This window comes from Leucopleurus acutus, assembly GCF_964270905.1.
Source record: "Leucopleurus acutus genome assembly, chromosome: X".
Taxonomy (NCBI): domain Eukaryota; kingdom Metazoa; phylum Chordata; class Mammalia; order Artiodactyla; family Delphinidae; genus Leucopleurus; species Leucopleurus acutus.
Window position 1 is genome coordinate 36121584 of NC_139148.1, and position 26005 is coordinate 36147588.

Here is a 26005-nt window from a genome sequence, read left to right on the forward strand (position 1 = left end):
ACGGAAAGAAAAAGGGAAAAGGCATGGATTAGATTTTAAGGTATCCCAGCTGGCGGAAAGCGGGAGGCGAGGAATTCTCGCGAGATCTCGAGGCCTCCTAGACCTCGGCTAGGGTAATAGCGGAGGACAGGGGAAGTGGAACTCAAGCGAACTAGGACAGTATTTGGCGCTCTCAGTGCCAAGGTAGGACGACGAGCCGGGGACGCGACCGACTAGGAAATCCCGCGAGGTTAGGACTAAACGAGAGTGCAGTAGCTAGGCAGAAGTCGTAGCGGCGGCAGGAGTGTGGGTGTGAGAGGGAGGGCACACGTCTTACGTGCTGACGTAGCAGCCGTTCCAGCGGGTATATTAGATCCGTGGCCGCGCCGTGCGCCTTAGAGCCGCAGTTCTCCCGTGAGAGGGCCTTTGCGGTGAGCCAAACACATTAGCTCAGCAGCGGAAGACTCCGAGTTCTCGGTACTCTTCAGGGATGAGTCATGTGGCGGTGGAAAATGCGCTCGGGCTGGACCAGCAGGTGAGCCGCAGGGAGCCTACCAGGGTTGTTGCTGCATGAATTCCCTCCCCTGACCTAACATGGTTTGTGGCGCAGTGCTAGCTGGTATCCTCAGTTCGCATTTGCTGGGTCCCTCGGGCTGGCGAGTGTGAATGCTCCAGGGCTGTGGGGGAACGGGAAGGTGACAGGAATGCTAGTTGTGGTTGTCGCTGGGGCCCCTACTTGGCTCGCGGTATTGTCCCCGGCCCGAGCACAATGGCGGCTTTTGTGTGTGCGTGCGCAGGCGGGCGGAGGGGGAGGGGGCGCGCGCTCTCGCGGAGGCGCGCACGCGCGAACCTCGACTGACTAGTGACCCATGGGTGGGTGGGGGGAGGGTGGCGCGGCGCGGTGGTTCACGAATGGGGACGTTTCTGGTCCTGAGGGCTCCGGCTCTCGCAGCGTGCGCGGCTCGGATTCCGGTCAGAGAGCCGAGCGGCGTTGGCGCGCGCGCGCGCGTGTGTGTGTGTGTGTGTGTGTGTGTGTGTGTGTGTACGCGCGTGTGAGCGGGAGGAGGAACGCGGCCCTGGAATGTGGGAGGGGGCGGCGCGGGGGGTGGCCTTCGCGCGGGGTAATGGCGGCGGCCTCCTTTGTGTGGTGTCGGGTGGCTGGGCGGCGCTGCGGCCCACGAGCGGGAGAGGCCGGGCCGCCGAGGGCCCGGAAACGGGGATGGATGGGCATCATGTTCCTCCCGGGCTTCCTTCCGCAGGTCTTTTTCGCTCCAGCCCGGCTTCCGCAGGCCGGGAGCCACGGCCCGTGAGGCCGCGTTTCCGGAGTGGAAAGTTTTGTGACGCAGATTGGGGGGGGAGGGGGGAGAGGGGGGAAGGGAGGGAGGGAGGGAAGAATGGGCCGCTGCGTCGCGGTGGCGCCGGGCTCTGGAGTTCGTGGTTGAAGGCGGTGGGGAGACGTCAGGGAGGTTTGCGGCCGCCCCGCTTCACATGCTCATCATAGTCACTGTGGCGATTTAGCCCAGGGCCGCGCGTCGCTTTGGGGGGTGGGGGGTGCCACGGAGTGTACGAGTGTCCTCAGGGTTAGGACACTTTGATGCGGGCGTTTGATTAGGGACTCGGCCAGGGGAAAAACACCCGGAATGTGGCTTGGGGAGAAATAAACAATTTTGTTGTTGACTTGTTGCTGCCTGTGGGCTGAAATTTTGAAATGGGTCAGAGGCTCCGGGTCTGTCGTCTTAACCGGAACGCCCTTTTCTAAGGGTTTAGAGGTAGAGGAGGGGTTCTGGGCTGAGGTGGCAGGAAGTCTGCATCCCTCAGCAACAGTGGCACCGCGCTTCAGAGAAGCTCTTCAGTGCGATGTTTGTAGCCTTTAAGTAAACTTATGCCTACCACGAGCTCCGAAATTCTGAAACGAAGTCGAGTGACGCAAATGAATTGTCAATAGACTTTAATGTAGTCGTGTGTAATAAGTTTTTAAGGACTTAACGACCTGTTTTGGAGGGAGCATTTTTTCCATTAATGAATCAGTTTGAATCCTCCAAATTGCTGACGCGTCATGTTAAATGGAGCAGAGACATAAAAAATCTGTTATCAAGAGCATAGGCTGTTCCCAGTTTTAACATTTACTATGTAGGTAGTGCTGTATTTAAGATTCTAGGTAGGAATGAAATTTGTAATCGAAGTAATTGGTAAAAGTATGCAGAGTCGTTAGAATTAAGCAGCAAGCTAATTCACAACTGAGAAAATTGCAATAACGTAATCCTAACAGTTTACAGTAGCATTTAGCGTTTGCCAAGTGTAAAATTAATAACAAAACGTACGGCAACAAGTGCAAAAAGAAAGTTTGTTACTATTGTGCGTTAAAGTATCAGTCAATTGCTGAGATAACTAGTGCAGAGAAAACATGACAGCGTTTTTGCTGATAGAAATTAGGAAATGAGCTGCCTTACCATAACTCATTTTTTTTTCAAGGTTTAGCATCTGCTTCCAATTTTCAGTGCCTCCACTGATGATGCTTGCAATTTGACAGTATAACCTTGAGCTTTTAACAGAGGACTTAAACGTTATGGTATAGCGTATCAGCTTTGCAAACAGGTGGCAATAGTGCTGTGACTGGGTACATTAAAAAAAAATGAAACTGCTTTTGGCACATACAGTTTTCCCCCTATTGCTTGTAAATAGTTTGTTATTGCATAATGCGATGAAGATAGATCTCTTTTTTAGAATGTTGAGACTTTGAGCTACCCGTGTAAAGGGACGGGTAGACGTGGAGATAAAGGCAGTAAAATGTGTCCTACTCATTAGGGACACTAAATGCCAGTTGTGCCATTTATGTCCGAAGTGTTCTGAACTTAACTGTGAAAGTGGGAGAACAAGTAGGTACCTACTTCATAGGTTTGTGCTTAGTAGTGCTCAGTAAGTGGTGGTTATATTAATTTTTGTTCTGAAGCGTGCTACCCTAATTTAAAATATTTGTGCAGTATTTAGGGATAAAGGAACTATGACATGGTCGATAAAATTTTTGTTCTGACATTTTTCAGGTGTGCTTTGTAGGTTTAAAATAATTCCAAGTAGAAAGTTGGTGGCATTGAAAACATTTGTCTCCAAATGTTTGGAGCTAAAATGAATCCAATGACTATTTGACATTTTAAAATAATTTAAATTTCTTGAACTTTTACTATGGAAAACGTTACAGGGAAGATTCATTTTGAATGAATGAGTTAAATTTGGACCCAGTTTCTCCTGGATAGCACCACCATCTTGGTGTGGTACTTTCTGCAGTATATACAGTAGTACTGTAGTAAAGTATTTTGCATTTGCTTACAACTTAGTTGTCTTCGAAGCACATTCTTAGTCACATTCTCCTTAAGAGTTTCACATCCCCAGTGAGGCAGACAGGACAACTAGTGCTAGTAAATGCTAGAGAGCAAGACTAGTTTTCTCTTAGTGTAATATTTCTGCACATGGGCTGCTAACCAAAGTTTAATAACTCTTTTCTAGTTTGCTGGCCTAGACCTGAACTCTTCTGATAATCAGAGTGGAGGAAGTACCGCCAGCAGTAAGTAAAACATTTTATGGATTTACTGTGAATAATCAGGGCTTTTTAAAAAAAATTTATTTCATTGAAATACGGTTGATTTACAATGCTGTTACTTGTGTATTAGAGCTTTAATACCTTAATATTTCGTTGGATTTGTTTAAAATTTAAGAATTTCCCTGCCAATCTTTACTGTGTAAAGAATTAGGTGGGTAGCATTGTGGGGGGTTTTGGGGGGGGGGTTGTTTTGTTTTGTTTTGGCCGCGCTGCGCAGCATGCAGGATCTTAGTTTCCTGACCAGGGGTGGAACCCATGCCTCTTGCAGTGGAAGTCCTGTGTTGTGGTGTTTTGATAACAAAACAGAGTAGTTTTCTTGAATGAAAACAATCATTAAGGACCTTATACAAAACACAAATTATCTCTAGAAGGGTTTGATTATGTCCATTATGAATCCTGAGCCCAGCTTAAAGGTGATGGGAATGTGTATATCACTATTAGAGTGAATCTACCAGAATTAATCTGAATAAAGGGAACATTCACATTCATCAGCTACAGCTATCCCTTTCCCATGAAGAACATGAGACTTAATAATAGAACAAGGCTAGGGACTTCCCTGGTGGCCCAGTGGTTGACTCCCTGCTCCCAGTGCAGGGGGCCTGGGTTCGATCCCTGGTCAGGGAACTAGATCCTGCATGCCACAACTAAAGATCCCGCATGCTGTAACTAAGACCTGGTGAGGCCAAATAAATATTTTTAAAAAAAATAATAGAACGAGGCCATAATGAATCGTGGGGTGGTGGTTAGGATTTTAAATGCTGAATTGTTGTATTCTGTTGAAAAGAAGTTAGATATAGAAGTTTTATTTAATTTTTTTTTCCTTAAAAGGGTTTCTTGGATACTTGGTAGAGATTAGTATTAAGGTGTATGGGATCTTGGTGGTTTATTATTGGCAGTAGACCTGCTTCAGCTCAGGTCTCTTCCCACCCTATTAACCAAAAAGAAAAAATGTGTATCGGCTGTATGTAAGGTCTGAAAGCACCATTTCTTCAAGCTCTCTTTGTTGCATAGTAAAGGGCATGTCTTCATTTTTAGGCAAGAAGGGCCTCACTGGGCACAGTTACTTGGTATTTGTTTAAAATTTCACTTTATTTGGCATGCTAAGAATCATTTAGGACTTAACCATTCTAATAGAGATCTTTAATAATTCAACCCAGAAGTGAAAAAGTTAAATTGCAGATTAAAGCAAGTTGACTTTACTTGGTGGGTATATACATTATTTGCTTTTGATTCTCATCCATTGTCTAGGCTGTATTCTTGTGCATACAGAAAAACAGTTGACTTTCCTTAAACTCTGCAGGTCTCTAATTAAAATTCAGTTCCTTGAAATCATTCTCCCTCTTGCAACTTTCCCATGTTACATATGTATTCTATGTCTTGGAACTTAACCAGGATAGAAACAAAAAAGGCTTTTAGTGGCTAGTTACACGTTTATTACTTTTAGGTTGTTACAGTAACACTTTTGCTACATGTTAGATAATTTATTAATGTTTGTTACGTTGTTGTAGTAATACTTAACATTGTAACTCTTTTGTTAGTTTGTAACAATTCTCTGAAATCATAGCAGGCCTTTTAAAATATTGTATTAAATTAACCACTAGTGACAAGTTAAATTTATGTATTTGTAGATTTTAACTATTAGGTTCCAAGTCAAACCTGTTCTCCTTTCCCTTTTAAAATTCTACTTATTAAAGCAATAACCCATTTAAAATAAAAGTAAATTTATTTTTATTTATTTATTTTTTGCGGTACGCGGACCTCCCACTGCCGTGGCCTCTCCCGTTGCAGAGCACAGGCTCCGGACGCGCAGGTCCAGCGGCCATGGCTCACGGGCCCAGCCGCTCCACGGCATGTGGGATCCCCCGGACCGGGGCACGAACCCGTGTCCCCTGCAACGGCAGACAGACTCTCAACCACTGCGCCACCAGGGAAGCCTTAAAAGTAGATTGTTTTTTTCCCCACTTCTCAATTTCCAACTACATAGTCAGACTGGAGGACTATAGATTTAAAAAATTTCTTTCCAGGACTGTTTTTTAATAGCACAGATTTTGGTCAGAAAGCTTTAACTTAAAGTTTTATGGAATACGAAGTTTTAACTTTGTTAATTTCTTTTAGAAGGGCGCTATATTCCTCCTCACTTAAGGAACAGAGAAGCTACTAAAGGTAAGTTCTTTGAACAACTTGGTATACTTAATTCATGCTGCATTTAGAAGTTGGAGCCTAGGGAAAATGAGACACCTGGAGAAGTCTGTAAACATTGTGCTCCACCTGCTACTGGCAGAACTGTTTCAGGTATTAGGGTTTACTCATTTTGGAAAAACTCATCTAATGTCAGACAGTGGAAAACTGCATTTCCTATGTCAAACTCTTCTGAGGCCAAGGGCGTGGTTTTGTACAATTTCACTAGTCTTGTGCTTAACCTGTGTTTGTAATCATTCACAGCATGATTTCAATTTGAAAAAGGTGATTGGGCACCCATTACTGTGTAAACCAAACTGCTGCATAGTGATGACAACCCAGTTATTTCTATCTTACAGAGGTGCCAGAATGAAGATGGGGTTATTGGGGAATAGTTAACAAGCATTGGGCACGCTCCCAATAGATGGGAGTGATTCTCTGGCTTCATCTCCTTGCCTTAACTGCTTCATTTGAAAGGTCTTATCTAAAAGGTATCACAACGGCTGGTCTTTTCCCGTTAACTTTGTAAATAAGTGACAGAGAACTAGTAGATGGCTCATATTATGGGACAATTGTTTGGGTGCTGTGTATTCCATAAAATAGGTGATCTGAGATTTGGAGGAAAAGGGGAAGGTCAGGAAAACAAGGTCAAGAAGAGGGAAGATACTGGATAAAGAAAGCAGGATTGGAAGGGTGGAGAGTCCACAGAAGCACATGGTTTGCTGTCGTTTCTCCATATCCATATGCAGTCCGTGTTAGCTTCACTGTCCCTGGCAATACATGGAATATAGAATCTGTATTATAATTTCTTAGCTATCATATCATTGTTTTTATTTACTGTAGAGACTTAATCGTCATGGGTTCTCATTCCTTAGAATGCACTAGCTGAAATCGACTCCCATGTATATTTAGTGCTTTTCTCCCTTTGTTGCAATGACAGGAATCAAAGCAGGGAGAGAGGCGGTATCATATAGGAGTTAGAGCTGAAAGAGATCTTAGAAATCTAATTCAGCTCTTTATTGGTAGCCGAGACTGTTGATCACCTGGCTGGTAGAGGCAGGAGGTGGAAGGAAAGTAACTTAACTTACAAACTATATCTCTGACTGTTTAATAAAGTGTCACTGAAGCTAGTTAAACCCTCTACTTGTCTTTAAACTGTCTACCTGTTGGGATAATTTACACCTTTGTCATCCCCTCTTACTGAATGTTTATAGCTGTACCCTAGGAACCTGTCTACACTGAGTTGTGTAGGGATGAGGATTTTCCTTTTTTCTATTATATTCCTAATTCTCATCTGGTAGTATGTACTTCATGAGAACAGAGCACTGTTCTTAAAACTTTTTACTATTGAAACTAAGAAATACTGTATTAAACCAAGTAAACTGACATTCTTAATGTTTTAAATGAATGTCACTTCTAAGAGACATTGAAATAATGGTAACTCCTAGTAAACTCACCTATAAAATGAATGGAAGTTAAATTGTGATGGTTATGTAACAATACCGTAAAAATTGTGTTACAGGCAAAGCTATTGACCTTTTAGAAGTGGTATTCATTCAGAACATTTTCAGACTGTCAATTGCTTTGGTTAGTGCACAGTATATTCTAGTGCCGTGGTAGGAATATTTCCATTGTCCCTCTGGTCCAGAGATGGGATAGTCAGTGGAGGGTTTCAGATTCGGAAACATGTTTTAAAGTGTTGTCACTTTCTAAATAATATAATAAAATGGGTTTGCTTTTTTTTTCTTTTGAAGGATTCTATGATAAAGACAGTTCAGGGTGGAGTTCTAGTAAAGATAAGGATGCATACAGCAGTTTTGGTTGCCGTAGTGATTCAAGAGGGAAGTCTAGTTTCTTCAGTGATCGTGGAAGTGGATCAAGGGGAAGGTGAGTGATCTCTTATTTTCTTGCCTTTTTTACGTGTACAATACAGCAATTTAGAAATTGGTCTTTAATTTGTACTCTGACCATTAAGCATGATATTTTTCCCCTTAGTAGACCACCTACTTGGATGTTAAGTATTGTCTGTTTAATTGTATGTATGTATTTTTTTAACTGTAAGAGGTCTACTAAATTGAACTTGTTATTCAAGAATTAGATTAGAAGAACTTTCCTTTTGGCATAATGAAATCAGTTGTTTTTATATTTCTCTAGTTTTACATATTTTACTTAAAAGAGTTTTAGTGAATGGCCTAATTTGGTTGACATTTTCATGGATATTCTATATGACAATTTTTAAACACCTTATATTTTTGATTACACAAGTGTGGTGAACTGACCTCATGCGCCTAATAGCTGTGGTTAGTCCTCTGTGTCCTGATTTTTCGAAAACAGGCCTAAAACTAAAAACATCTTAATTCAGGTAAGGATTATTTTCTACCTTTTTATCCAAAGTTTGTCACACAGGTGAATTGTCCTTTAAGTAGCATCCTGATATAACTGGGACAATTGATATTTGGTGTGATACTTTCCTCTTTTCCCTACCACTAGAAATATTTGGATGAGAATATTTAAAGGTGTAAGTTATATGCTGGTTTCATGTGTATAAGACTGATTCTCCCCGCCCCCCCCCCCGCCCCTCCCAAGCGTAGTTTGTTTTTATTGAACTATAGTTGATTTACAATACTCTGTTAGTTTCAGGTATAAAGATGTGATTCAATTTCAACATGTATGAGGCCTGTGTGGGCTGTGTAATAAGAATAAGGAAGAATACTGAATTTAGAAAATAAAGTTATGTAAATGATACAATCTGGTTAGAGGACCTTATTTGTCAAGTAAGAGTAAGCCTGAACTGGATTGTTGACATCCTTGAAATCAGCCATAATGAACTTCTCTTTAGGCACAGTTCTAGAGTAGTGGTAGGAATCTGATAATGGTTAAATGATAAGATTCTGATTAATTGGTTGTGCTGTTCAGGTTTGATGATCGTGGACGAGGTGACTATGACAGCATTGGCAGCCGTGGTGAGAGAGGTGGCTTTGGAAAATATGAACGTGGTGGAAACAGTCGCTGGTGTGACAAATCAGATGAAGATGATTGGTCAAAACCACTCCCGCCAAGTGAACGCTTGGAACAGTAAGTTTTTGAAATGTATGTTAATTGTGATGAAGCCTTATTGGCTACTATAACAAATAAACTTATAGATCTTCTGATTGCAGAGAACTTTTTTCTGGAGGCAACACCGGGATTAACTTTGAAAAATACGATGACATTCCAGTTGAGGCAACAGGCAACAACTGTCCTCCACACATTGAAAGTGTAAGTATTTTCACAGCACATCAAGATGAGATGAGCTTCCTAAAGGCCTATATAGACCATGCCTGCGTTGTGTTAACAATCTTTTAAAGTTACTCTAAAAGCCTGCCTCGTTGGTTTGTGGAAAGGGGGAGATTGAGTTCAATGTTACCATTACTAATATTTGAAATAGAAAATGGGTCAGACATGGGAGGAACTGAAAACTTTTCCAGTGTAGGTTAAGCTTAGGGGGTGTTGTTGTTTTTTTCCCCCCTCCCCCTCAAAATGTAACACGATAACTTTTATTTAAAGCAGCTGTAAACTAAAGTACAAGTTGGTTGATAGGGTTTTTTCCCCCATTGCATTTGTATAAAGCAAAATGGCTCCAGGTCGTATTTCTACCTATTTAACCCTGATGTATTTCTTGACAGTTCAGTGATCTTGAGATGGGAGAAATTATTATGGGAAACATTGAGCTTACTCGCTACACTCGTCCAACTCCAGTGCAAAAGCATGCTATTCCTATTATCAAAGAGAAGAGAGACTTGATGGCTTGTGCCCAAACAGGTAAGCAGACTTGATAAAGTAAAAAGTTGTCCAGAATACCTTAACTCTGCTTGCTCTCATAAAACCAATACCAAAAAAATACGCATGGAGTATCTAAGTTTCACGAGGAAGCTTGAGTCCTGTTTGTAGCCTGACTGGTATACTTTGATATAGATAAGGAGTAGCTGGATGGTATCTCTTTTGTCTTAGCCCTTTGGATCCTGTGTTACCTCTAGTGTTTCCATTAGGGTGTCTTGGGGATAGCCTATAGAAAGTCATGACCCTGATATTGGTGCAACAGGGATAGGTTATTGTGATTGCGGTGGTGGGAAAGTTAGCACTATATAACATTATTGTATCTGGGATAAGAAGGATAAGATTAGAGAATAGCTTGTGATCCATGGGAATGTGGCCAAGGGAAGGGTCCTTAACCTCCCATCTTTCGGGAATGGGGATAGTTACAGCCTCTCAGTTGAGAACAGGCTTTATTATATCTGTGTGAGTTTGGCCAGTTTGAAAGAGAGATAAGATTCTCCCAATAAAAATATATGGCACTTGAATAATTTGGTATCTTTCTTTCCCTATGGAAGAGTGAGAATGTCATCCTTTATACGTTATCAGTATTACAGTACCTACAAGGAAGTGTTAGAAATTGAAATTGACACCAGTTTTGAGACAGAATTTCTGCTCTCTTTGCACAAATGGGAAGAAGTGAATACTAACCAGTACACTGTGAGTGACCAGAGTTTGGTATACATTTTCTGTAAATGAACAAAATATTTTTTTGGATTATGGACCATGTGGTCTCTGCAACTATTCAGCTCTGCTGTTGTATGAAGGCAGCCATAGATGATATGTCAAATTATTGGTCACAGGTATATTCCAGTAAAGCTTTATTTACAAGGATATAGGTTGGGCCTTAGTTTGTTAACTCCTATTACAGATTGATCAAAGTCGTCACTTGGTATTTTTTAAATTAGCTATTAATTTTTAGAAAATTAATTTGGGAATAAAGTAAAATTGCTAATTAATTAAGTTGTTGGGCAGTTAAAAAAGTCATCTACCAATATATATTCAAAAATAATAAGCAGGTTTTTCTGTGGTTAAATGAATATGTTTTCTTTTAAACAGGGTCTGGAAAAACTGCAGCATTTCTCTTGCCCATCTTGAGTCAGATTTATTCTGATGGTCCAGGCGAGGCTTTGAGGGCCATGAAGGTAAATATTTCTATATAAAATGGGAAATGATTGTAGAACCTTGTAGGTAGCTGTTGAGAAACCTTTCTAAATGACAGTAAGACTTGTATTCTAACCTATATAATTAGAAACAGTTTTTACGTTTAATCAGTGAATTACAGAAGGGAATTATGTGTAATGGACCTTTAAAAAAGGATGTTAAGAGTTTAACTTATGAATTATTTCTTAGGAAAATGGAAGGTATGGGCGCCGCAAACAATACCCAATCTCCTTGGTGTTAGCACCAACTAGAGAATTGGCTGTACAGATCTATGAGGAAGCCAGGAAAGTAAGTATGCATTTCAGAGATTATCGGCTTTCTCATTGATTCTGATGCAGTGTTTTATGACCACGTAAAAATCTTGGCCTTAAAGTTGATAAAATTTCTTTGCTTACAGTTTTCATACCGATCTAGAGTTCGTCCTTGCGTGGTTTATGGTGGTGCTGATATTGGTCAGCAAATTCGAGACTTAGAACGTGGATGTCACTTGTTAGTAGCCACTCCAGGACGTCTAGTGGATATGATGGAAAGAGGGAAGATTGGATTAGACTTCTGCAAGTATGTTAATTTTTAAATGTGTGGAATGCATTAATTTTAAAAATTACTGGCCATTAGTTTTCTGGAACTTGTCCATAAATTTTAAGATGGAGAAGAGATTTATTTTAGTCTTCCAGCTTTTCCAAAAAGTTTGCTCTTTGTAATTTTAATGTTGAAAAATCAGTGACATTTTGGTAGTCTGAGAATGACCAGACTTTGGGACCAGAGTCAAGTATAAGAGCTAATTTGGGTGTGTACTATCTTGGACCATTTATTTAGTGGCAAAGATCCTGTGCTCTGTCTCACGTACATGGGTCAAATTGTGTGGTGTGAGGAATTTAACTACCTGAATGAGTAATTAATTGTGCTTATAGAAACAGCTATATTAAAACTATCTTTTCTCCTCTGATTCTAAACTGGATTTTTTTTTTTCATGGCAGATACTTGGTGTTAGATGAAGCTGATCGGATGTTGGATATGGGGTTTGAGCCTCAAATACGTAGAATCGTTGAACAAGATACTATGCCACCAAAGGGAGTTCGCCACACTATGATGTTTAGTGCTACCTTCCCGAAGGAAATACAGGTATTGTTTGATGCTGCAAATCTTATTTACTTAGGAATTTGTTTATCTCAATAGATAATAAAATATTTTTTTTTCTTTCAGATGCTTGCTCGTGATTTCTTGGATGAGTATATCTTTCTGGCCGTAGGAAGAGTTGGCTCTACCTCTGAGAACATCACACAGAAAGTAGTCTGGGTGGAAGAGTCAGACAAACGGTCATTTCTGCTTGACCTTCTAAATGCAACAGGTATAATTTTAGCATCACTCTGGTGGCTTAGGTAATAAATCCATTTGGATCACCTTTATTGCTTTTCCTCCTCATCCAAAACATTCTCTTGAAAACGGTCTATTTTAATTGCCTCTATTTGCAAGTTTACTAAGTGCAAAGAGAACCAAGCCACTCTTAGTGACAGAAACCTTGTAATATTTTACTTTAGGCAAAGATTCACTGACCTTAGTGTTTGTGGAGACCAAAAAGGGTGCAGATTCTCTAGAGGATTTCTTGTACCATGAAGGATATGCCTGTACGAGTATCCATGGAGACCGATCTCAGAGAGATAGAGAAGAGGCTCTTCACCAGTTCCGCTCAGGAAAAAGCCCGATTCTAGTGGCTACAGCAGTATGTATAATATAATCTTATTTTCAAGGTCACTATGTTCAACTATTTGCTTTCTTTTAAATGGACCATATGTAACAGAAGTTATTTTCTAGGTAGCAGCAAGAGGACTGGACATTTCAAATGTGAAACATGTTATCAATTTTGATTTGCCCAGTGATATTGAAGAATATGTACATCGCATTGGCCGTACAGGACGTGTAGGAAACCTTGGTAAGTGTGTGATTACTTGATGGTGTGGTGGTTTCTGGTTTTCAGTGTGATTCTTGCAGCAAAGAACTTTCAGGATCTTATTAGAAGAACTCCTATTTTCAAGGAATGCGATTAAGATATATCTTAGCAGAAGTGGCAGGAAACGTCAGGGTTTGTTCAAAGAACTTTGAGTTGGTTAAATAGCAAATAGTTACCTCTTTTTTTAGTATTCTACTTAATACTCTAGTATGAAAGTAATACTGTGCTACTTTATGGAAGACCTTAATTTATGTACTTTTTGGAACTGTTTTAGGCCTTGCCACCTCATTCTTTAATGAGAGGAACGTAAATATTACCAAGGATTTGTTGGATCTTCTTGTTGAAGCTAAACAAGAAGTGCCATCTTGGTTAGAAAACATGGCTTATGAACATCACTACAAGGGTAGCAGTCGTGGACGATCCAAAAGGTGAGTTACAGATGGTGTATAATGATGGGGATGGGTGCTATGTCCAAGGTTAACTTTTCAAGGTTATTTAAGTGACATTAAGTTGATGTGAGCCTTTTCATAGCTAAGGCCTTTTAAAAATCACTATTAGGGAAGATAGGGCTGGATGGAATTGTTTGAATTAGAAAATCAGAAATTGGTCATTGGGAAGTTTTAACAAGATTTGGGTTATGTGGTCGAAATTTCATCTTTATGTGAACTAACACATTTTGTCCTTGTAGTAGTAGATTCAGTGGAGGATTTGGTGCCAGAGACTATCGACAGAGTAGTGGTGCCAGCAGTTCCAGCTTCAGCAGCAGCCGCGCCAGCAGCAGCCGCAGTGGTGGAGGCGGCCATGGCAGCAGCAGAGGGTTTGGTGGAGGTAATGTTTATTTTTAACCTCATATCTTTGGGAAGGGTTTTTTTTCTTTTCCATCTTTTTCAAAGCATAATTAAAAATATTGGGAAGTTTGGCCCTGTGGTTAGCTTTCTATAATTTTACATCAAAATACTTAAAGAAGGGAAAGATTGTATTAAACAGTGGATGACTTAATTAATTTTTCTCTTTTTTAAATCTTTCATTAGGTGGCTATGGAGGCTTTTACAACAGTGATGGATATGGAGGAAATTATAACTCCCAGGGGGTTGACTGGTGGGGTAACTGAACCTGCTTTGCAGTAGGTCACCCTGCCAAACAAGCTAATATGGAAACCACATGTAACTTAGCCAGACTATACCTTGTGTAGCTTCAAGAACTCGCAGTACATTACCAGCTGTGATTCTCCACTGAAATTTTTTTTTTAAGGGAGCTCAAGGTCACATGAAGAGTTGAAAGGAACAATCAGCAGCCCTGTTCAGAAGGTGGTTTGAAGACTTCATTGCTGTAGTTTGGATTAACTCCCCTCCCAACCCCCATCCCAAACTGCATTTATAATTTTGTGACTGAGGATCATTTGTTTGTTAATGTACTGTGCCTTTAACTTTAGACAACTTTTTATTTTGATGTCCTGTTGGCTCAGTAATGCTCAAGATACCAATTGTTTTGACAAAATAAATTTACTGAACTTGGGCTAAAATCAAACCTTGGCACACAGGTGTGATACAACTTAACAGGAATCATCGATTCATCCATAAATATTATAAGGAAAAAACTTATGCGGTAGCCTGCATTAGGGCTTTTTGATACTTGCAGATTGGGGGAAAACAAACAATAAACGTCTTGAAGCATATTAATGGAATTAGTTTCTAATGTGGCAAACTGTATTAAGTTAAAGTTCTGATTTGCTCACTCTATCCTGGATAGGTATTTAGAACCTGATAGTCTTTAAACAAGCCATTCCAGTCATGATGAGGTGATGTATGAATACATGCATACATTCAAAGCACTGTTTTCAAAGTTAATGCAAGTAAATACAGCAATTCCTCTTTCAATGTTTAGGCAGATCATTAATTATGAGCTAGCCAGATGTGGGCATACTATTACAGGGAAAGTATAAAGGTCTGATAACTTGAGATAGGTTTTTAGGAGAATTCATCTACTTAGACTTTATAAATGCCTGCCATAAGTGAAATTGAAATGGTAGAATGGCTGACCACAGCAATGACCAGCCCTCATTTAGGGCCCTGGATGATTTTTGGTCTAATAACGCATGCTAGTGTTGATGTTTTTTGGTCAAGAGGGTATGAACAGGAAGAATTAATGCAGCAGGCTTTATTTTAAATGCCGATTTACATTACTCTGTTCAAGCTGCGTTGAGATGTTAAACTGGCTTACTATAGACTTTGTAAAAATGGCTCCAGAAGAGTAACAAACTGAAATCTTTTGAGATCACACAGGTTGGAAATATGTACATAACTGCACAAGGTGTCAATTCTGCTATACAGTGCAGTTTTAGTCAGTTTTAGTTGCATAGGTTTCCATTGTATTTATAGTCTGTTTATGCTAAATCTGGCCAAAGATGAGCATTGTCCACCACTAAAATGCCTCTGCCACTTTGAATTCTGTGCTAATTTTGTGGCCAGAATGCGGTGATCAAAACGCTCAATCTTTTTACAGTGGCATAGGAAGATGGCAAAAATTTCCTAAAGTGCAATAGATTTTCAAGTGTATTGTGCCTTGTTCTAAAACTTTTATTAAGTAGGTGCACTTGACAGTATTGAGGTCATTTGTTATGGTGCTATTTCAATTAGTCTAGGTTTAGGCCCTTGTACATTTTGCCCATAACTTTTTACAAAGTACTTCTTTTATTGCACATTCAGAGAATTTTATATATATGTCTTGTGTGCGTGTCCTTAAACTTCCAATCTTATTTTGTCTCTTGGAGATTGTTGAACGCAGCTTGTCTAGGAAGGGGATGGGACTAGATTCTAAAATTTATTTGGGACCATGGGAATGATAGTTGGGAAGAAAACTATTTGCACACGACAGATTTCTAGATACTTTTTGCTGCTAGTTTTATGTAATATTTATTGAACATTTTGACAAATATTTATTTTTGTAAGCCTAAAAGTGATTCTTTGAAAGTTTAAAGAAACTTGACCAAAAGACAGTACAAAAACACTGGCACTTGAATGTTGAATGTCACCGTATGCGTGAAATTATATATTTCGGGGTAGTGTGAGCTTTTAATGTTAAGTCATAATAAACTCTTAAGTCAAATTAAGCAGACCCGGCATTGGCAGTGTAGCCATAACTTTCTGATGTTAGTAAAAATAAAATTGGCGACTTTAAATTAAATCATGCCAAGGTTTTGATACACTTGTCTTAAGATATTAATGAAACACTTCAAAACACTGATACGAAGTGTCCAGATTCTCAGATATTGTGTGAGTTTTGTTTCGTTGTGTGTATTTTTTTTTTTCAGTGAATGTCTGGCTCATTGCAATCCTCAAACATGTGGTTATCTTTGTTGTATTGGCATAATCAGTGACTTGTACATTCAGCGTTAGCATTTGAGCAAGTTTTATCAGCAAGCAATATTTTCAGTTAATAAATAAGGTTTCAAAAATCACATGAGTGGATTTAAACTTGCTGAATGTGAAGATTGAACCTCAAGTCACTGTAGCTTTAGTAATTGCTTATTGTATTAGTTTAGATGCTAGCACTGCATGTGCTGTGCATATTCTGATTTTATTAAAATAAAAAGTTGAACTGCACAGTCTCCTTTGTTGTTGTCAATTGTGGTTTATTATTAGAGGTGAAAATAAAGTTGTGCTCTTGCCTGAATAGTTGTAAGATGTAATTTTTTTGGGTTGCCATCCAGTGCTGATTTTGAAGTGCCTCTTGGATACAGAATTACTCTGGTGCAATTTTAAGAAATGATGAAGATGGTGTGTGTTTGGAGTACAGTGAAAAAAGGATTTTTGTAATAGAAATCCAAAAGGTCCTCACTGATTATAGGTTGAAATTTATGGGGGGGGGATCTCTGTTCTTGGAAGCACTTGATCCAAAGGATGGTTGAACAGTGGAAAAATGAATTGGGTAAAAATCAAATGTATTAGTAATCTGACAAGTGTGGTAAGTACTTAGTGATAATGTATTTGGGGTCAGGTTGATAGAGATGGCCTGGGTGTGCCCTCCACCTTTAGTTTTATTTGCTGACATCCTGTTTTAACACACATTGCTGCAGGCAGCTGCTGCCAGCTAACAGGAGATGATACAAGAGCCATAACTGGATGACTTCTAACAAGTTGTGATGAACCAAATGAAATGGTTATTCTGGTTTTGGGGGTCAAAAATGGTCAAATGTTGGCAATTTGGTATGTCTTCACCTAGTGAAAGTACATGTATTCACCTTTCGTTGCAGTTTTGAGTTCTAATTTTACAGTATGATTAAGAACTTTTTTGCATTGTAAAGATACACTTGGTTCTGGATAGTTAGATTTTCAGAGCTTATCAGTTGTAATTTCAGAGCAGCAAGCCTAAATTTGTAGGGCAGAATTTTGAAGCATAATATGCTATACTGATTTTGGAGATAGGAAGGTAGTTGAGTCAACTTAATCGAGAGCGTGGAAAGAGGTTGACTTAGAATGGCTAGACGGAAAAAAGTCAAATGGCTGAAGGTGGTTCAAATAGAGTGAAATTGGATTCTAAGTGTGGTTCACTGGCCCTTTTATGTAAATTATGAGGAGTGAACACTTAAGAAAGCTGCTCTGGAAGAACTGCCTAAATTCTTGAGATTATTTCTACTCTAGCAGATGAACCCAAGTTTATTAACATTTCTGTAGATATTTAAATACATAAATTCATAATTTCCCCACTTTTAAAGCGTTCCTGGGTTCGTTCCTCCCATCTCTTAGATGAATTTCAACATCAGATAATATTTTTCCAAAAACGATTTGCAGGGCTTATGTTTGAAAATATCCAATGTCTTGATGCTTAGACATAAACTTGTTCCGATGGCTTTTTTTCTTGCCCTTTTTAAGTGACCTGGTTGAAGTGGTCACAGACGCATTCTGAAGTTCAGTAATTTAAGATATCTGGGTGTTGACTGCTCTTAATCCCCCTCTCCACCAGATTGCAGAGATTTCATTCACTGCGGTTACGGGGTTCAGTTTGGGATTTTTTTTTTTTTCCTCAACATTTCTGTTCTCATTGAACACGATTCTGGGTATGTTTTAAACTGCTTTGCTGCTTGTTCTCATGTCAGTTTATAGTCTACTTTTCAGCATGTTTAGTCTGATTCTAATGCGGCTCTCCTCTAGTGACTTCCTTTTTTTTTTTTTTTTTTTTTTGCGGTACGCGGGCCTATCACTGTTGTGGCCTCTCCCGTTGCGGAGCGCAGGCTCAGCGGCCATGGCTCACGGGCCCAGCCGCTCCGCTGCATGTGGGATCTTCCCGGACCGGGGCACGAACTCGTGTCGCCTGCATCGGCAGGTGGACTCTCAACCACTGCGCCACCAGGGAAGCCCTCCATTTCTTTTTGATTCTTTTCTATCTCCATTTTCCCTACCTAGATCTGACTGGGTTGTGTTTAGAGTAATTCCAGAAGTAAGATTATTTTGACACAGCACTATGTTTAGTTGTATTGTGGAAGAAAATTTCATGACATGGAAACGTTTATTTCGGGAGGAAACAACAGGTCAACACATTTAAGAGGCGGTGTCTCAAAACAAGTTAAACATGGAGGTTGGTGTTTTTTTTTTTAAACAGAATTATATATGATTCAGCAGTTCTGCTCCTAGGAGAATTCTACCTAGGAGACAGAATCCACAATTTAGGCTTGCATGTGAATGTTCATAGCATTATTCACAACCCAAAAGTGGAAACAACCCAAATGCTAATGAACTGGTGGATGGATGAAGAATAGAGTACTGATGTTATCTCTATCTGGGCACCCAACCACATCCCTAATTTCCTTACTCTTCAAAGGATCACTAGGTGGGTCTGAAAGCACTGTGACACTTAGGTTTTCTGTGGATGAATGCCCTGTTTCAGTTCTGATTTTATTGTATTTTGCAGATACAGTCATGGTTTATAATTGGGGTTGCCACTCTTGTAACTGAAGATGACATTTTTAAAAGAGAAAAGTAGAATAAAAAATACCTCTTCCATCTTGGGCTGGAAATTCTCATTCTTCATTTTCCACTCATCCTAGTGTGGGTGCACTCCACACCTAGGGTTTCAACAGTCCATCTCATTTACCTAATACCAGTTGATTAATGGTATGCCAAAAGGTCTCGGAGCCTCAACTTCTGACCCAGTCACCTGATAGACTCTAGTGGGTTATTTAGTAGACATTTGCAAGGCAAAGGTTGATTTAAGTTTCATTCAAAAACTGATTTGGGGTCTGCTGAGTATTGGGCATTGGGGAATGTAACAGTGAACTCAGGTGTAGTCCTTGTCTTCTTGGAACCTAGTTTTTCTTTTGTGGTTTCCCCGCTGGGTTGCAACAGAAGTACCTGGGAAGTGATTCTGGGGCAACTGTCCTAATAAAATTTCTGGGGTTCCCTCAGGGATCTTGTGTTTTGCTTTTGCTTTTGTTTTTGTTCCTAAAGCTCCCTAGTTAATGCTGATGCAGCAAAATTAGAATGGAGTCCAGTATTCTCTACCCTTTATCATTTGTTCCAAATACCATTATCATGCTTCAGGTAGTTCATGGCAGAAGCATCACTATATTCCAAATTATAATACAACCAAATTAATGGCAGTCTATTAAGTGGCCCCTATGGTGTGGTACTAGTCTACCTTTGCAGCTTTTATTTCTCAGGCCTTAAACAGTAGCCGAATATGCTGTTGTCCAGATGCATCCCACACTCTGCCTCTGACTTAGTTTTTGTTCACCCTGTTCCTTCTAGCTGGAATTGGCGCTATATTAATGTTTAAAATAATTTTATGTATTGTACTCAGAATATTAAGCTGCCATTTGCAATTGTAACGGATGTGGAGAAAATAATTTCTCTAATGGGTGGAAGAAAGTGTAGGTTACAGTTAGTGTAGAATGATCTCAACTATTTTGAAAATACATAGAAGGGAATCTGCTAAAATAATGACAATACTTGCTTCTGACTAAAAGCTTTTCTGTTGCTTCTTATTGAACAAATTTTATATAATTAGAATATATTCTTTTTTAAAAAATTATTTTTAAAATTTATTTTTGGCTGCGTTGGGTCTTCGTTGCTGTGCGTGGGCTTTCTCTAGTTGTGGCGAGTGGGGGATACTCTGTTGCGGTGCGCGGGCTTCTCATTGCAGTGGCTTCTCTTGTTGCGGAGCACGGGCTGTAGAGCGCAGGCTCAGTAGTTGTGGCGCATGGACTTAGTTGCTCCTTGGCATGTGGGATCTTCCTGGACCGGGGCTCGAACCCGTGTCCCCTGCATTGGCAGGCGGATTCTTAACCGCTGCGCCACCAGGGAAGCCCTAGAATATATATTCTAATAAAACTTAGGTTTTTGTTTTTTCTTTTTTTTTTTTTCACCACACTGCATGGCTTGCAGGATCTTAATTTCCTGACCAGGAATTAAACCGGGGGCCATGGCAGTGAAAGTGCTGAGTCCAAACCACTGGACTGCCAGGGAACTCCCAAAACTTAGGTTTTTAAAATTTTTTTAGTTTGAAATGATTACAGATTCACAGGAAGTTTCAAAAATAGTACAGAGAAGTCCTGAGTACCCTTCCCCAAGTTTCCCCAGTGGTTACATCTGGCATAACTGTAATACAACATCAAAACCAGGAAGTTGATGGTGGTACAAGCCACAGACCTTATTCAGATGTCACCAGTTTTACATGGATTTATATAATTCTATGCAGTTTTATCATGTGTTGATTTGTGTTCCATCATCACCAAGATCTCCCTCATGCTACCTCTTTGTAGTCACACCTGTCCCCTTCCTGCCTCCCCACCCTGTCACCAACCCCTGACAACTACTCACCTGTTTTCCATCTCTAAAACGTCATTTCAAAATTGTTGCGTAAATGGAATTGCTCAGTATGTGACCTTTTGAGACTGGGGTTTTTTGTCACTCGGCATGAGGCCCTTGAGAGCCATCCAGGTTTTTGCAAATAATTTGTTCCTTTTTATTGCTGAGCAGTATGGATGTTCCGTGGTTTGTTTATCCACTCAGCCATTGAAAGACATTTGGCTTGTTTCCCATTTTTGACTGTTACAAATTAAAGCTGCTGTGAGCATTTGTGTACTGGTTTTTGTGTGGACGTAAGTTTTCACTTTTCTGGCATAAATGCGCAGGAATGCAATTGCTAGATTGTATGGTAAGTTATGTTTAGTTTAACAACCCATCAAACCATTTTCCAGAGTGGCTGTACCATTTTACATTCCCACCAGCAATGCATATGAGAGATCCAGTTTCTCTGTGTCCTCACCAACATTTGGTATTTTCACATTTTGGCTGTTCTAATTGGTGTGAAGTGATATCTCATTGTGGTCTTAATCTGCATTTCCCTAATGGCTAGTGATGTTGAACATCTTTTCATGTGCTTATTTACCATCCTTATATTCTCTTTGGTAAAATACATGTTCGTGTCTTTTGCCCATTTTTTAATTATTGTTTTTCACTGTTGAGTTTTTATATATCATAGATACAAGTCCTTTGTCAGATATTGGATTTGCAAAGATTTTCTCCCAGTCTATAGCGCGTCTTTTCGTTGTCTTTTTTTTCCCTTCGGCTGCGTTGGGTCTTCGTTGCTGCACCTAGCTTTCTCTAGTTGCCGCGAGCAGGGGCTACTCTTCCTTGTGATGCGCGGGCTTCTCATTAAGGTGGCTTCTCTTGTTGCGGAGCACGGGCTCTAGGTGCACGGGCTTCAGTAGTTGTGGCACGCGGGCTCAGTAGTTGTGCCTTGCGGGCTCTAGAGCGCAGGCTCAGCAGTTGTGGCGCACGGGCTTAGTGGCTCCGTGGCACGTGGGATCTTCCCGGACCAGGGCTCGAACCCGTGTCCCCTGCATTGGCAGGCGGATTCTTAACCACTGTGCCACCAGGGAAGTCCCTTTTTTTTTTTCTTTTCTTTTTTTTTTTTTTGCAGTACGCGGGCCTCTCACTGTTGTGGCCTCTCCCGTTGCGGAGCACAGGCTCCGGACGCGCAGGCTCAGCGGCCATGGCTCACGGGCCCAGCCGCTCCGCGGCATGTGGGATCCTCCCAGACCGGGGCACGAACCCGTGTCCGCTGCATCGGCAGGCGGACTCTCAACCACTACGCCACCAGGGAAGCCCCCCTTTATCTTCTTAACAGGGTCTTTTGTAGAACACTTTTAATTTTTTTTTTAAACATTTAAAATTTTGATGCAGCCCAATTTATCAATATTTCCTTTTGTGGGTCTTGTTTTTGGTGTCATGTCTAAGAACTCTTCACTTAGTCCTAGGTCCTAAAGATTTTCTCCTATTTTTTCTGATAATTTTATTGTTTTACATTTAAATTGATGATCTATTTTGACTCAGTTTTTACTGTGTGAGGTTTAGATTGAGATTTACTTTTTTATCTATGGATGTCCAATTGTTCTTTCTCTATTTGTTGAAAAGACTATCCTTCCTCCATTGAATTGCTTTTGCAACTTTGTCAAAAATCAGTTGTTTATCCCTGTGTGGGTCTATTTCTGGGCTCTCTGTTCTGTTTCATTGATCTATGTGTCTATCCTTCCACAAATACCAGAGTTTCAATTATGTTTCTAGCTATATAGTAAGTCTTAAAATTGGCTAGAGTGACTTCTCCCATTTTGCTCTTTTTCAGAACTGTTTTAGCTATTCTAGTTTTTGCCTTTCCATATTAATTTTAGAATAAGCTTTTCTACATCTACAAAAAAATTTTGCTGGGATTTTGATGGTTATTGTCCTGAACTTATAGATCAATTTGGGAGAGAACTGACATCTTTACTATGTTGAAAACATATATATATATATGTATTTTGAATTGAGGTATAATTGATGTACAGTATTATATGTTTTAGGTGTACAACAGTGATTCACACTTTTTAAAGGTTCTATTCCATTTATAGTTATTATAAAATATTGGCTGTGTTGTACAATATATCCTTGTAGCTTATTTATTTTATACAGGGTAGTTTGTTCCTCTTAATCCCCTACCTCTATCTTGCCCCCTCCTCCCTCTCCCCACTGGTAACCACTAGTTTGTTTTCTATATCTGTGAGTCTGTTTCTTTTTTGTTATATTCACTAGTTTGTTTTATTTTTTAGATTCTACCTATTAGTGATATCATACACTATTTGTCTTTCTCTCTCTGACTAATTTCACTTAGCATAGTGCCCTCCAAGTCCATCCATGTTGTTGCAAATGGCAAAATTTCATTCTTTTTTATGGCTGAGTAGTATTCCATTGTATATATGTACCACATCTTCTTTATCCATTCATCTGTTAATGGACACTTAGGTTGCTTCCTTATCTTGGCAGTTGTAAATAATGCTGCTATGAACATCCGGGTGCATGTATCTTTTTGAATTAGTGCTAAAACTTATATCCAGCCAACAGGGAGATTATCTGGTACTTTTCACATGGAACACTCCCATTAATTCATCCTAGGATCATGCTTCTCTTTTGAAGCATGTCCATGGTGCAAGTGTCTCCATGAAATGCCACATTTTGTGGAGAAAGTTCATGCAGGAATATTAAGGAGTCCAGCTGCTAGTCATGGCAGCCTGGGTATTTCAGACCAACCCTCCTGTTGAAGATTACCATAAAAATGCAAGTGTAAATTTCATGCAGTCATTCCTTTTCTGAGCCAGTAAGCACCTCCTGGAAGGGTCGGCAGAGAGACAGAGGTCTCCCAATAGCTAATTAAGTAAGTTAGTAACTGCCTGTGCAGAAATTGCAACATTCAGCTAATCCCAAACTTGGAAGAAACCTTACACCTTTCAGTTTCATCTTCTTAAAACTCATTATTTTGAGAGTACTTTGGAGTCTTCCTTGAATATTAATTCTCAGCATGCTTCGAACTTAATTACCATAGTGTTCCAGAATTTTAATAACACAAAATTTTAATGGCAGTTTTCATCAAGGAACTGTGTCCTTGCAATGTACTGTGGAGACTTCCCGTAGGAGTTCTTTAGCTGGCATACACTCAGGCAGAGCCTTCTCTTTCACAAGGGGCACAGAAGCTGCCATGTGCAATTCACACTCTTGTTCATTCTGTAGATTTCAAAGAGATCTACAGTGTTAACAGTTTATCTTGTAAGAGGACCTGTGGGATAAATTTATCTTGGTATTAGTGTAAAACAAATAGGCTTTGCTTCTAAGAAACATGTTTTTCTCTTCTGAACACTGTGGAAGCTGTACATGATTTCACTTGCCACCTCCCCCCCACCCCACCGAGCCCCAGGTCTGTGGCATTTACTGACGATATCCCTGGTTGAATCTTCACCTACTCATTTTTTCTTTTCCAACTTTTTTTCATTTTCTTGCATGGAAATTTATAAGTTGCCTCCAAATTTTAGAGATAAGGTATAAATATATAAAATGAAACTTAGCACTATTTTTTTTTTTAGTGTATTGTTTTGGTTTCTTACCAAACAAGAAGGAATATCTTGAGGACAGGAATTTAGATTTAATGATGATAATAAAAATTACTTTTTAAGAATTAAAAAAAATTTTCCTAAAATTTGTCAGCACAGCAACTCAAGTAATCTTATTCATTTCCTGCTTAGGAATTGGGTGGGATACAACTCTTCAGATTTTATCTCTAGCGGGAAGTTGGGTTTATCTTCCTGTCTTGTGGCTTTCCAGAGGCTCAGTCCTGGATGGTTCCTATGAATGTGTTATCTACTAGGGGAGATCAAACAACTGATGTGATTTGTTTTGAATGGTAGCGTCAATAAGGTGGACATAGCTACAGGCTTACTATGTTTTAATGATCAAGCAGCCAAAATAAAGGTGTTTTTAAAGGTGTATAGTACCAGAAGATAAGGTTATGTTTGGGTAACAGCCCCGTTTAGAAAGCTTAAGAGGGCTTCCCTGGTGGTGCAGTGGTTGAGAGTCCGCCTGCCGATGCAGGGGACACGGGTTCGTGCCCCGGTCCGGGAAGATCCCACATGCCGCGGAGTGGCTGGGCCCGTGAGCCATGGCCGCTGAGCCTGCGCGTCTGGAGCCCGTGCTCCGCAACGGGAGAGGCCACAACAGTGAGAGGCCCGCGTACGGCAAAAAAAAAAAAAGCTTAAGAAAGGAACTAGCATCATCACCCCTGGCCCTATCATGCTTTTTCTCCTCTCACATGTTTTCCATTACTTCCGAGTGAGGAAGCATGGAGGGTTCCTGTTTAAGGCCCAATCTTCTATTCGTGCCTTTCCCAAGAACCTAGTGCTGTGGTACTCTCTCATCTATTAGCCCTCTCTCCCAGATCATTCCTTTATTATCTCCCATCTCAAAGCCCTCTCTTGATCTCATGTCCCTCTCCTGCTTGCTACTCCATTTTTCTCCCCCCCACCCCAGCCTGTCTCCACAAAACCTCAAATTCACTGCAACTACTTCCTTACCTCTTGTATTTTTCTTTTACTCTAATCAGCTTTTCTTCTCCATCATTCCACTGAAGTGGCTCTTATTGAAGTCACAGTCGCCTATTCTTCCTCATCTTAATAGGCCTTTCAGCAGCCAGCGCTGACACTGAGCGCTGTCTCGTTGACCCTTTTGTCCTAAGGTTCCCACAAGCTCACACTTACCTGGGGAGGGCCCCAGGGTGCAGTCATTAATCAGCCTCTCTGTCTCCAGTCTCTCCCTAAGTGCTTTCATCCATCTTTATGGCCTCGGCTATCATCTCTTTTAATTATTTAATGTTTTATGTAGATAATACATTCACTTATTTCACGTGATATATGAAGTTATAGTGAAGTTTTATTTCCACCTGCCCCCTCCCAACTCGTAACCACATATTAGTTACTTGTATATCCTTACAGAGTGTCCATATACGAAAGTAGCAATGTATGAATATACTTTCTCCTCAGTTTACATGAAAGAACACTGTAAACATTGTTCCATACCTTTTTCCTACTATACAATATATACTGGAGATTTTTACATATCAGTACACAGAAAGAGTCCATTCTTCTTTACATTTGTATAATCAGAATATTCTATTGTGTGGCTATACCGTAATTATCCAACTATCCTCCTATTGATGACCACATAGGTAGTTTTCCATCATTTGCTATTACCAGTGATTAACTTTGTACACATAAGTATGTCTATGGAAATTTGGGTACATGTGAACAAGTTGTTCCCCACAGGAGTTGAATCAATTTGCACTTCCACCAGCAATGCATCAGAGAGCTTCTTTTCCCATAGCTTTGTCTGTGAACACAGTGACAAACTTGTATTTTGGCCAGTGTGACCGATTCTATTTTTTACCTGTATGGTTTTAATGAATAGTTCTCTTCTGAGTGACCTTAAACACCT

At 40.1% G+C, this 26005-nt stretch overlaps 1 protein-coding gene across 4 annotated transcripts; it reads left to right on the plus strand.

Annotated features, from left to right (window-relative positions):
* The first annotated feature begins 385 nt into the window (after positions 1 to 385).
* Positions 386 to 16325, plus strand: DDX3X (DEAD-box helicase 3 X-linked). Of its 4 annotated transcripts, none has more exons than XM_082864440.1 (17): positions 386 to 514; positions 3481 to 3538; positions 5690 to 5737; positions 7507 to 7639; positions 8669 to 8827; positions 8896 to 9010; positions 9418 to 9553; positions 10664 to 10749; positions 10958 to 11056; positions 11166 to 11326; positions 11746 to 11890; positions 11972 to 12116; positions 12307 to 12488; positions 12581 to 12698; positions 12991 to 13144; positions 13405 to 13544; positions 13748 to 16325. In XM_082864440.1, exons 1-17 carry the CDS (start codon positions 470 to 472, stop codon positions 13825 to 13827), a joined length of 2004 nt encoding a protein of 667 aa, XP_082720566.1. In that variant the 5' UTR covers positions 386 to 469; the 3' UTR covers positions 13828 to 16325. The 4 variants fall into 4 exon arrangements, with proteins under 4 accessions (XP_082720566.1, XP_082720567.1, XP_082720568.1 ...); XM_082864441.1 differs by having other exon boundaries at positions 13408 to 13544; XM_082864442.1 differs by having other exon boundaries at positions 8911 to 9010.
* Positions 16326 to 26005: the final 9680 nt, after the last annotated feature.

Bases quoted from the DNA above. Each gene is read 5' to 3' on its own strand.
- DDX3X (XM_082864440.1), top strand. From the start codon at position 470: ATGAGTCATGTGGCGGTGGAAAATGCGCTCGGGCTGGACCAGCAG. The intron at 7,640-8,668 runs GTGAGTGATCTC...TGTGCTGTTCAG, and splicing joins GGAAGTGGATCAAGGGGAAG to GTTTGATGATCGTGGACGAG. The intron at 13,145-13,404 runs GTGAGTTACAGA...TTGTCCTTGTAG, and splicing joins AGTCGTGGACGATCCAAAAG to TAGTAGATTCAGTGGAGGAT.